This window comes from Callithrix jacchus, chromosome 21, assembly GCF_049354715.1.
Source record: "Callithrix jacchus isolate 240 chromosome 21, calJac240_pri, whole genome shotgun sequence".
Lineage (NCBI taxonomy): Eukaryota > Metazoa > Chordata > Mammalia > Primates > Cebidae > Callithrix > Callithrix jacchus.
Window position 1 is genome coordinate 47,320,737 of NC_133522.1, and position 12,966 is coordinate 47,333,702.

The following is a 12,966-nucleotide window of genomic DNA, read 5'->3' on the forward strand; positions in this document are numbered from 1 at the left end:
AGGCCAGGCCCAGTCACCCACAGGGCCCCAGACCGGGCTGCTGTCTCTAAGGTAGGCAGAGCAGTTCCTTCCCAAGACCAAGACTGACTCACCACACCGGTTCTCGTCCTCCCCGCTGGGGCAGTGTGACACGCCATCGCACCAGTTAGAGGGGCTGACGCAGGTGCCTGAGGAGCCGCACTCTATCCCAGAGACGGAGCACTTGCTCTCCACTTGCAGAGAAAACAGAAGGGAGGTGGCCGTCAGGCTGAGGAACAAAATCAGCCTCACGGAGTGAGCAGCACGGTGGCATGATTGCAGCTCTCTGCCACCTCCAACTTCTGGCCCACTTTTTTTTTTTGTTTTGAGACAACGTCTCACTCTTTCACCCAGGCTGGAGTACAGGGGCACGATCTTGGCTCACTGCAACCTCTGCCTCCTGAGTTCAGGTGATTCTCCTGCCTCAGCCTCCCAAGTAGCTGGGATTACAGGCGTGCACCACCATGCCTGGCTAAGTTTTTGTATTTTTAGTAGAGATGGAGTTTTGACATGTTGGCCAGGCTGATCTTGAACTCCTGACCTCAGGTGGTCTACCTGCCTTGGCCTCTTAAAATGCTGGGATTACAGGCATGAGCCACCGTACCCAGCCAATACCCTACTTTAATCAGGAGGAGAAGTGACCTCGCCACCAGCAAGTATAAGCAAACTTAGCAGTGGGGCACCTTAGTTTCATGGGGCCAGTGGGAAAGACCCTCTCTGTGTGTGGGTTTGGACGGCACTCACACGTCCTCTCTGCCACACTTCAAGGTAACTTCAAGGATCCACAGTGATGCATGTGTCTTCACCACCCCAGGCTGATGGGAAAGGCTCGGGCTGCCGCTGCAGGAGGTGGGACAGGGAGGGGCGGGCCTGGCCCTCAACAGCCACTGCTATGCAGTGTGATACAGGTAACCTTGGGTGTGGCCCCAAGGTAGAAGAACCTGTGCTCACAGTGCTGGGAGGTACCAAGCACCCCAAAGCACTGGGCACATTCTACATGCTTCTCCCATGATGTGTCAAGACCATCGCTAAACAAGAGAAGGGAAGAGAGACAGCCTCATTTTGTAAGAGAGAAACCTCACGGAGGGCCTCGGGAGGTCTCAATGGCCCAGAGAGCAGGGTCTGGCTCAGCACACCGGGGACTGACAGAGCACATGGTGGAATCGAGGCTCCTTGCACTTACTGAACTTCCAGACCAGGCCAGCGGCCAGCGCAGCTCCTGTGAGGACGGTCCCCAGGGCCAAGGTGATACACAGTGCTTTCTTAGTCTCTGGAAGAAGGAGGAGAGTGCACCATTCAGACCAGAGTTGTTTAGAAGTCATGCTTTCAAATGTTTTCCATTATTTTTATAGAACATCATATTAAGAAATAATTATTTCAGGCCGGGTGCGGTGGCTCACACCTGTAATCCCAGCACTTTGGGAGGCCGAGGCGGGTGGATCACGAGGTCAAGAGATCGAGACCATCCTGGTCAACATGGTGAAACCCCATCTCTACTAAAAATACAAAAAATTAGCTGGGCATGGTGGCGCGTGCCTGTAATTCCAGCTACTCAGGAGGCTGAGGCAGGAGAATTGCCTGAACCCGGGAGGCGGAGGTTGCAGTGAGCCGAGATCGCCCCATTGCACACCAGCCTGGGTGACAAGAGTGAAACTCCGTCTCAAAAAAAAAAAAAAGAAAAGAAATAATTATTTCATATGCACTTAGAAATGTGACTTTTAATTTTAAGAAATATCATCAGCGATCCTACTTCTCCCGTAACACTAAACCTTACCTTATGCTTTCTGAAGACCAACAGGAGGAAGCTGTGATCTTCAGCACAGTACACGGAGGTTAGCCCTTTCAAAAAGTATGGTATGCTTGCCAGGCGTGGTGACTCACGTCTGTAACCCTAACACTTTGGGAGGCCTAGGTGGGTGGATCACCTGATGTCAAGAGTTCGAGACCAGCCTGGTCAACATGGTGAAACCCCGTCTCTACTAAAAATACAAAAATTAGCCAGGCGTAGTGATGGGTGCCTATAATCCCAGCTACTTGGGAGGCTGAGGTAGGAGAATCACTTGAACCAAGGAGAAAGAGGTCGCAGTGAGCCGAGATCACACCATTGCACTCCAGCCTGGGCGACAGAGCAAAAACTCTGTCTCAAAAAAAGAAAAAGTATGTTATGCTAAGAGAGGGTCTTAAAATAGGCAGATGATTAGTGTTAAAAAGGTGGGGGGACTAAGACATCATCTTGGTAATTACAGGCATAAGCAAAATAATAATACTGTCGCCAAAACCATCATCACTGTGTCAGTGGTACTCCAAGCAGAATAAATTGTCTTGCCCAAGGCTGTTTAGTGAATAGATGCTATAAACAAGCCCGCAGTGTCCCATTCAGACAGCCGCCAGCTGCGTGTGGCTATTTAATTAACGTTCCATGAAATTAAGTAAAATGACGTAAATTCAAGTGCTCAGCCATCACATGTGGCCAGTGGTTACCATGTCGGAGAGGGCAGCTGCAAAACCATCCCATGGCTGCCCTAAGTCCTGCTGGACAGCGCCAGCTCAGCCCTCTGGTCCAAGGGCAGAAATATCAAACTCAGAGGAAAGGCACATTTCAGAAAAAAATTAAGGAATTTGGAAAAGGTCACCGATTGTCTCTAGCCAGACATAGCATTGTCGGTCCAAGGGCAAGCCAGAAGTCACACAGAGTTCAGAAGACAGCTACAGGCAACACAGAGGCAGGGCAGAGTCAGAGCTGCGCTCAGCCAGCTCACGGGCTAGGAGCAAGGGCGTCCATCCCTATCACCCCAGTGATGCCCAGCAGCCCCAGGTCCAGGAGCTCCCAGGAGCTTTCCCTGAAGAAAGGCGGAGAGGTGGAGGACAGGGAGAGGAAGGGGTTTGAACAGGCTGGAGAGGTGGCGTGACAGCCGGGAACTCCCTACCTGGCCACACCTGTGCCTCTGGAGGTCGACCAGGTTGAGAAGCTCAGAGCTGACCCATCTGCTGAGGGCGCGATGCCGCACCTCTCACTTGGTGACAACATTCTGATAATTCTACAATCACTCTCAAACCGTTACAGGCTTAAAAATTACCTGGGGAATGTGGTGGTTCACATCACCAGAGATTCTATTTCAGCTGGGGTCAGGCAGGAATCTGCATTGCTCCTGTTTTCTTTCTTTCTTTTCTTTTCTTTCTTTTTTTGAGACAGTGTTGCTTGTTGCCCAGGCTGGAGTGCAGTGGCACAATCATGGCTCACTGTGGCCTCCGACTCCTACACTCAAGCCATCCTCCCACTTCAGCCTCTCGAGTAGCTGGGACCACAAATGTGCACCACTATGCCTGGCTGATTTTTGGTAGAGAAGTTTCACCATGTTGTCCAGGCTGGTCTCAAACTCCTAGGCTCAAGTGATCCACTCGCCTCAGCCCCTGGGATTATAGGTGTGAGCCACCATGCCTGACCTGAATCTGAATTTCCAACAGGCTCACAGATGAGGCCAGCACCACTGGTCTGAGGGCCGTGCCCAGGCACGCAGTGCTCTCATAACTCGGATTATATGCAATGATTATATGTGATAAAGGCAGGCTGCAGCCATTTCTCCATGGGAGAAATTCCAGATGGCCTCTCTGAGGCCAAGGACACTTTCCTCCATAGATGACTTCCCAAGTGCCATTTTATCCAAGATAAAATAACTGGTCTGCTGAGTTGAGGGCTATTCCATTAGGTATCCTGAACCTCACACGGAGCATGTGGTGATCCCAAGTTTATTTTGCTGGACATGCATTTGGAGCCAGTGCAGGGTCAGTACAGACATCACTGGGTCCTGGCTGATCACGGCTGCTGCTGCAGAGTTTAATTACAACTCACCGGCCAGGCATGGTGGCTGTCTGTAATCCCAGCACTTTGGGAGGCCAAGGAGGATGGATCACCTGAGGTCAGGAGTTCAAGACCAGCCTGGCCAACATGACAAAAGCCCCATCTCTACTAAAAATACAAAAATTTGCTGGACATGGCGGTGCACCTGTAGTTCCAACTATTTGGGATACTGAGGCAGGAGAATCGCTTGAAACAGAGAGGCAGAGGTTACAGTGAGCCAAGATAGTGCCACTGCACTCCAGCCTGGGTGACAGAGCAAGACTCCATATCAAATACACATGCACACATGCACACACAACTCACTACTATTTCCCTCCATCATGACCAACTTACAGCAGTCAACTCAGCCCTGTGGTCACCCTTGTCCACTGTTTGCTTCACGTGCATATTTGAAGGACTATTGACCTTCGATCCTCCAAAGCCTAAGCTCTCAGCTGTGTATTCGCTCCTATTCAATCAATAACCGTCTATGGCTGTTGCTAAAGCAGGTAAATACATCAGGTCTAGAGAGAGTTCCTTGTGCTCCTGATGGGCGCCTCCTAATCTGTGCTACTGAATAACTGGTAGAAGAGCTTCAAAGCCAAACATTACACTCCAAATGTATACGCTTCTGTATATTAGATGCCAAATGTGTTCTTAAAAATAATACCAAGCTAAGTTCAATTAAATTACTAAACTGTTTTGAGCTTATGAGTTTTATAATGCAAAATCATACATGCAGGTTCATATCCTTCCCTTAGAAAAGTAACTGAGAAGGGACTCATCTATCCCTGTCCGACGCTCTGTTATCATCTAGTCTTTCCCAGGAGAAGTGGAAATGTGGCCTTCAGGTGGGCCGGGGGTTCCTTCGCCCTCCTGGGTTTGGCCGTCACCAGCAGGAGCACCCCCATCTAGAGGTGCTGGCTTCCGGAGAGGACTTTCACTGCCGTTTCTTTGGGAGGTAGCTCACACACAGGTCCTTAACCCTTTCACCCCGCCTTCCTTCCACCCCCACAATGGGCAAAGACCAGGAGTTTGCAATCTTGACACTAAGCGGTATTTTGCCTGGAGGATTCTTTGCTGTCGGGGGGTGAGGAAGCTGTCTTGTGCACTGCAGGAGGTTGGGCAGTATCCCTGGTGCCTACCTGGGAGCAGCACCCCCTCCCCACCTGCAACCACCCACACTGTCTCCAGATACTGCCGATCGTCGCTGGGGGTCCAAATCGTCCTGACTGAGAACCACTGGCCTTGACCTACCCAACTGCCTCCAGAAGAACATCAATGCAAGCACAAGTACCTGTTTGGTGGGGAACATTGGAAGGAGGGAAAGAGAGAAACAGAGAAGGGAGAGGAGGAGGCATGATTAGGAAGGAAGGCTCATGAAGGGGTAGAAAACTCAGAGGAAGTGGCAGGAGAGGAACAGGGCAGAAGAGCCATTCGTGAAGGACGAGGGGGTGAGAGGAGGGACAGAAACTTAAGAGCAACAGCACTTTCCCTGAGTGGAAGAGAGGTGGGGGCAGACAGACAGGGCTTCACAGAGCACTGGCATTAACCACGTCAGTGACTGACTATGTGACGTGGACACATGGAAATTCACATTCTGACGAATCTCTAACTGTACGAGTTGTATAGATAGAATACACAGTTTGCAAAATAAGATAAAAACACTATCAATTAAAGGATCAATTTAAAAGACCTTTGGCATAGCCACTGCTGTGTGAGTCCCACCTGGGCGATTCTCAGCAATGAAACCAGCCTGAATTCAAAGCGGGGAGGCAGTGCAAGAGGGAGCAGTCTGGAAAGACAGGAGACCACATGAAATGGCAAAGAAAGGAGATGAATGGGAGGGTGAGGAAGAGGAAGGACTGAAGTGACAGCAGAGAAAATGTAACCTGTAGTCCTCCCAGGCTCACTCCGGCCACCCGCAGGATCGTGAAGCCCGATGGGACAGCACAGACACAACACACCAGCCAGGGCACTCACTGAACACAAAGCAACACGGAGCACCTTAAACATGACCTGTCACATTCAGGGGTCGAAGAAAGGCAAGGTCGTTGATTTCTGCTCTTGGAAGCTTACCATTTATTCAAGAGGATACATCCATAAACCACACAACCAAGAAGCCCAGAAAAGGTGATCACGAGAGCCTACGCCGAGTGGAACAGGCAGAGCTGTACAGGAGAGTTACGGAAGACAAAGGTCTCTGCAGGCCCTGGGCAAGAGGACAGACCTGGCAGCAACAGCTTTGCCCAGCAGGAAGAGAGTGGAAAGGTGTGAAGACAGACTGGCTCCGGCAGATGGAGGAGCAGGGTCAGACCAGGAGAGCTGGCGACAGAGCTGGTGGGAGCAGAGGGCCCACTGGGGAGGCACACCCAGGACCTCGGGTTTATTATAGGAAATAAACACAAAGAGAATCCTACTTGAGGTGCACAGCCTCCCCGATGGGGATTTGGGCTGCGTGCTGACGACAGGGTTGGAAGCGTGCGTCGGGACCCTCGGGGCGTACTGGGGTAGCGGGGACGGGTAGTACTGAGCCGGATACACCATGTAGCCATTGGGAGCCACAGTGGGCTGTGCGGAATAGGGGTTTTCCGGTTGGTATCCATGGTTTTCATAGTAAGGTCCAACGCCTGGCGGTGACCCCTAAACAATTGAAAAGAAGACGAATAAGATAAAACGCCTATTTGCACTAAATGGTTAAATATAAAATATCACATCACCTCACAGCCATACCAATGACCTTTTAAATTGATAATGTTTTTATTTTATTTTGTGAAATATGCATCCTCTCTGTATAGCTGATACAGTTAGAGATTAATAAGAAAGTGACAAGACACTGAAAAGGCACCATAGATCCTCTCCAGGTGCCTACAACTGTGTCACACATTGACCTTATTTAGAATAAAAACTAACCAGAACTTCAATTACCAAAGTTTTTTGTTTCGTTTTGTTTTTTACTATTCATTCTTTTTTCTTACATGTCCATTTATTAAACAGGAGTTCCTTCATGACAATTTAATACAATATTTATTAACAATTAAAGCCGATATATACAAAACTACAGATTTGTCTGGGTGCAGTGGCTCATGCCTGCAATCCCAGCACTTTGGGAGGCTGAGGCGGGTGGATCACCCGAGGTCAGGAGTTCGAGATCAGCCTGGCCAACATGGTGAAGCCCCATCTCTACTAAAAATACAAAAATAACCAGGCATGGTGGCACCTGCCTGTAGTTCCAGCTATTTGGGAGGCTGAGGTGGGAGAATCACTTGAGCCCAGGATGCAGAGATTGCAGTGAGCAGAGATCATGCCACTACACCCCAGCCTGGGCGACAAGAGAGAAACTCCTTCTCAAAAAAAAAAATAAAATACAGATTTGAATACTATAAAAACAATCAGGACAAGTACCATGAAAAATCTGCCCTTAAAAGAAAGAGGGAAAACTGAGGTCAATGAGAGGCTTGTCTGCTGTGGGGACAAATCAACAGCAGGAAAGCTCTGGGGCCCCTGACCCACTCCAGATGTACAGACCCAAATCCAAGAGCCACCCAAGCCAGGGAGACCCACCCTAGGGCTTCTGTGTCCGCTGAAAAGCCAAACACACAAACTCAAGTTTGCACAATGGGCTATTTATTCTTTGAAATAATTTTTAAAAAGTGGCTGACATTAGGATTTAGTAAAAGGTAGTAATAATTTTAAAAAGTTGTGTAGAGGTCTGGGGTTAGAATCCATTAAGCCAATATCCTCTACTTGTCATTCCTCCCTTCTTCTCCTTGAAGACTGATATACAAAATTATGAACTAGCAATATCAGAATGAGAAGAATAATAGCTTAACATTGGAAAACTCACCAGCCGCCAGGCCCCTGTACTTATTATAATCTCCTTCGACACTGACCAACCCCTCCCCCTGCCAGCAAGACTGGCACAGGCACGAATTAACACAACCACCGCCAGGAAAAGACTGTTAAGAAATCTGCCTAAAGGAGCATACTCTCCGTGCTCCCTGCCAATATCTCTTCTACGTCCTCTTCTCCTATGTAAGGAATGTATCATCACTCACCACCTCCTATTAATGGACATTTAAGTAGCTCACAACGTGGGCTATTAGCAGCTCTCCTGCAATAAACATCTTTGCACAGCGCATGCATTTTTGTGCAGAGGATGGAAACGTGTAGCTACATCCCCCTAAATGAAATTTCTGGGTCAGAGTGTGGCCATTATCAATGTGAAAGGAACTGCCTGGACGTAGCATTTTATTCTCTGCTCTACCCTTCAGCTGGTGCCTCCTCTTAGAACGCCCATCTCTCCTTCCTCAGCCGACTTCAAAATTGCCTTCCCAAGTCCTGCCCTGTCGAGACCCGCCCTGAACAGGCCGCTCTGGGCCCCACCAGCTCTTATCTTCCCCTTCTTCCAGCTCTGCCCAGTTGCCTGTTGGCTCGGCCACTCTGGGAGGCCACATTTTCCCTCCTATCTGTATCTAAGGACCCCCATGCAACACTTTTTCCCATTCATTCATTTCTGCCCCTTGTCTCTTATTGACCTCAGAGAACAGCAGCGAGTGCTCATCGGACAGGTGTTCTGAGCAGAGGCAGCACAGCCCTTAGAACTGCAAAGGGGGCCTCCCGGGAAGTTGATTATAACCGATGAGCCAAACAGGGCTCCCAGGGTTCCCCTCCACTTACTGACTCACTAATGCTCCCTTCAAAAGTCTGAAGACTGCAACTCTGAACCAGAACAGCGCACAGAGGGAAAACACAAGGTAATCTCTCATCTAAATGGGGGAGCCAGAGGCTACAACCTCAGTCATCTAAGACCTTACCGTCCACCAGCCAGGCTGCAGTAGCAAGGCGGTTTGTCCCTGAAAATTCCTGAGCAGTGGACTTGAAATTAAACCCAGACCGGTAAAACATGAATTTCAGTAACAAATCAAGGGGAAACACGGTCTATTTTCCAGATATAGAATCTAAGAAGTGTTTAAAACTCTTTACTAAATGCGTTTATATTAGGTACAAGGCAAGTTGATCAGTTACAATGGGAAGCAGAGATTAACCACATTTGTCTCCAAAGGGAGCAGGCTCCAGGGAGAGGGCGGCCCCCCAATGCTTCATGCAGTTGTGACTTTTCCCAGTTTCTCAGCTGGGCCCCAATGGGACACCACAGGGGTCTCTTCCCTGGGACATACCCCTGTTATCGCCATCCTGCCTCACCTGTTCCCACACCTCATCCCTGCCCCCGTCCCGCAAAGCAGAAAGGGACGGGGTCAAGGTGAAGATGTACATCAGCCACATCTACCTGACAGCCATGGCGTGTGCGACTCACCTGGACAGCTGTGTGGCTGCACCCCTGACTCACTCTTTCTAGAGGATGCCTTGAACACCATCAGCCTGGCCCGCCCTTCCCTACAAATAGCCCCTGCAATTACTGACCCACAAACACTGTTGGGAATGACAGAAGGGACACGGGAACAAAGAAAAGGCCAAGAAGGTAATAATTAACCACTTACTGAGTTCAAAGCCATCCTGATTTTATCAACGGCATAGAGCAATGATAGGGATCTGGAATGTTCAATCTGACCTAGAAGAAAGAATCACAGGACTGTAATATCTCCATACCAGTTAGTTTTGAGAAGATAAATCTGGAAAGAACTAGAAGAATCTCTGGGTGAAGGTTACCTAGAACAAGCAGTAGCATTTCCTGCTGACCCTTGGCCTGCATCTTCACCACCACTTCCCCACATCCTTCCATATTTAAGGACTTTGGGACCCACTCATCCCTCAGAGGTTAGAGCAGAAGCACTCTCCTCTGGTATCATAGTGGGCAGGAGGATGGGGTGCAATTGTAAGTGCTGTGGCCAGGACAGCCTGACCAGAGAGGAGAAGGAACAGACTCCATGGCTCAGACATCCATCGGGAAGCGCTCTCAGGGGACTGCCTGGGGCTTATAGCCACTCACACCTCCACTGCTATCAAGCCCAGGCATCCTGCTGGACTTAACCTGGTTCTCACCAGGCAGCTGGGATCTCCTCTTTACAGAACATCTCCCCAAGGGAGACTCCATGGGATAACAACACTGAAGAAATGACAAGATAACTAAACCCATCAAGGTAGGCAGAGGTTAAGGACAGGATGGGCCCAGGAGGCAAAGACCTGGGCCAGTTCCTGGCAGGACAGCTCCCTGGAAGTGTCAATGGGTGAGTTACTGAGCCTTGCTGAAATATCAGGGTCCGCATGGGAAAACGGATAGAGCAATCAACGCCGTTGTGTTAAGCTGAGGTTCCAGGAGAGTGCAGAAGGAGTGCCTCGAGGGGCCAGGAACTGAGAAACAGCAGGTGCAATCAATCAGACCTTCTCTCCCCAAACGTCCACAGGTGCTGCCAGGAGCCCCACACTGCCCAGCAGGTGGTCCAGAGCTCAGCGCCAGAAATATATAGTTCACAGGTGACTTTTTTAAGTAGGCCATGTGGGCCCTCCCCATTTTTAATAGATACATATATTTAAAAATTCATAAAACACATCGATGACCACTCGGTTTGTGACCCCAAACCCAAAAGAGAAAGAAATTCAGAGCCAACCAATTTGACCATTTGTAAGATTAGCGGTAATAAAAAGAAGGCTGTGGGCCATTTCCTTTGTTGCCACTTGTGAACAGTTAACAGTAATAGCTAGATGCCAACAACGTGAAATGCTTTATAGTAAAGCCACATTCTGACATCACTCCCCATGGACAAAAGTTCTTTGCTTAATAAAACTTAGGCTCCTGGAGCTTCTAGCTCATCTGTGCATTTCCCTGTAAAATCCAGTTTTAACAGAAAACCTTGCTCAGCAGTTTAGCCAGAACCCCCCACCCTCGGTATCTGATTTCTTCCAATACCTGATCGGGTTCCTCAGCCTCCACTGTGCCACAGGTGATGCCTGATCGCCCACCCAGCCTGTCTTCAGCAAGAATCGTTCGGTTGGTTTAGGCAGAATCCCCCTTACCCTCGATGTTTTCTCTTGGTGATTTTTCCACCCACACCAACCCCACCCTGAGCCTTGGTTATAAATTAACTCCCACTTGCCCATGCTGTACTCAAGTGGATCCCAATCTCTCTCTCCAACTACAAAATCTGCTGGCTTTGGTCCCTGTATCTGTCTCCATGGTACTGAGTAAACTCTGCCTCACCATCTTTAACAAGTGTCATTGAATGATTTTTTTTCTTTGACATGCACTTTGTGAGCTAATAAAGGGCTTTTTTCCACCCCTTCTCGCTTGGCTTTAAATGACCAAAGAATATTCTAAGAAACAGTGTTCAAGATTATCCATCCACGAGACCACATTCCTAATGAGGAAACAAGAGCTTAGAGGAGGCTCTGGGCTTTGGGGCTGGCCAGACCAGGATCCGCTGCCTGTGACACGCCCAGAGAAGAATATTTCCCATCTGCTGCTACACAGCAGATGCTCAAAGCGCAGCAGGCAGCGCTGGGCAGGGGTTCAGCCCCCGACCTCTGCGAATAGACTCTGGATCCAAACTCAGGCTCAGCCACTCACTATCCATGACCTGGAGGAAGCTATCCACTCTTCTGTGCCTCAGTTTCCCCATCTGTAAATGCAGAAAATAGGAACACCTACCTCCAGGGCATTAAATGAGTTAATCCTAATGAAGTGCTTTGTGCTTAGCATAAAATGAGTGCTACATACATTTTCATTAAATAAGGGGAATTATAAAGCTGATGAACATTTAACAACCTGCTGAAGGAAAAGAGGGCTGTCCTGTGACATTTGCAGATTTGCATTCGGTAAGTACTCCCGGGCGACCAGCATGAAGCCCACCACGGAGCCACGTACAGTGGGGCCAGCATCAGCACACCATTGCTTTCCCATGTCCTCAGCAGAACTAGTTCCTGAACCACTAAACTGAAGAACCCCAGCAACCTGCCATGAATGAAAAGGAGGATGCTTGTTAGTCCCCAGAAACCTCAAACAGGTTGCAACAAACACGCACATCATTTACTTACTCTTCACGTACAGATAAAACTATAAGAACCAGGTCATGTCGTAGCTTTGAGACTTTTTTTAGGATTAAAACTAAAGTTCACACCTTCCTGGGTATGAGGAAAGAAAAGTGACTAATATACAGGTGGGAAAGATCACCGTTTAAAACACACCGAAAACACGTAAGCCTTTGAGTCACATCACATAATAGACCTTGCCGACGTCCGCTTTGTGAAGACAGAGGATCCTCAGGCCTGCCCAACAGAATAAATCCCGCATTCTTGTCTCATAAGCAGGAAGGAACTCAGTACCGTCCTAAGATTGCTTTCAAAGAGTTCTGCCTAACCAAACACATTCTCACGCCTCTGGTTTCTCGGCTCTCCTATCTCCCCAGTTATAGGTTTGGTTGAAGTTTCAGGAAGTGAAAATTCGATCCCATTGGCGGCTCTCCCAGCTCAGAAGCCCTCTGAAAGGAATAATGAATCATTGCTCAAAACCCACATTTGCTATTCATTCACGGTCCCTAACAAGGAACCACATTTGCTATTCATTCACGGTCCCTAACAAGGAAGCCCGGGAAGAAACACCGGGAGCCACTGCTGTGAATTGTCAAATAAAAGCCATGGGACCCAGAGGCAGTCCCAGGATAATCCTATCTCTTCCAGCAACCCCGCGACCCGCAGAACATGATAAACAAAAATATTAAGTGTGCCCAAATCAGTTACCATGGACTTTGGAATGGAAGACCAATCACATTCTCCAGCTGAGCCAGGTACGCTGGCTCACGCCTGTAATCCCAGCACTTTGGGAGGCCAAGGCAAGCAGATCACCTGAGGTCAGGAGTTCAAGACCAGCCTGACAAACATGGTGAAACCTTGTCTGTACTAAAAACACAAAAATTAGCCAGGTGTGGTGGCGGGTGCCTGTAGTCCCAGCTACTTGGGAGACTGAGGCAGGAGAATCACTTGAGCCCTGGAGGCAGAGGTTGCAGTGAGCCGAGAGCAGGCCACTGCACTCCAGCCTGGGTGACAGAGAGAGACTCCGTCTCAAAAAAGAAAGAAAGAAAAAAACTATTCTCTAGCTGAGAAGAAAAGAAGGCAGGAAATACCCCTCCCTAGCATTAGATCTGAAAGGGGAAACA

At 49.0% G+C, this 12,966-nt stretch overlaps 1 protein-coding gene across 3 annotated transcripts in view; it reads right to left on the minus strand.

Annotated features, from left to right (window-relative positions):
* TMPRSS2 (transmembrane serine protease 2) overlaps positions 1-12,966 on the minus strand; it is a 42,508-nt gene that overhangs the window by 23,348 nt on the left and 6,194 nt on the right. For 2 of the 3 annotated variants that reach the window (XM_008986722.5, XM_035282941.3), the window contains exons 2-5: positions 9,358-9,428; positions 6,277-6,499; positions 1,202-1,288; positions 93-212 (exon numbers count right to left, since the gene is read on the minus strand). In XM_008986722.5, coding sequence (XP_008984970.1) covers positions 93-212; positions 1,202-1,288; positions 6,277-6,499; positions 9,358-9,372 — 445 coding nt within the window. In that variant the 5' untranslated portion in view covers positions 9,373-9,428. The remainder of the gene's footprint in view (positions 1-92; positions 213-1,201; positions 1,289-6,276; positions 6,500-9,357; positions 9,429-12,966) is intronic. The other variant, XM_035282940.3, reaches the window with a different exon arrangement.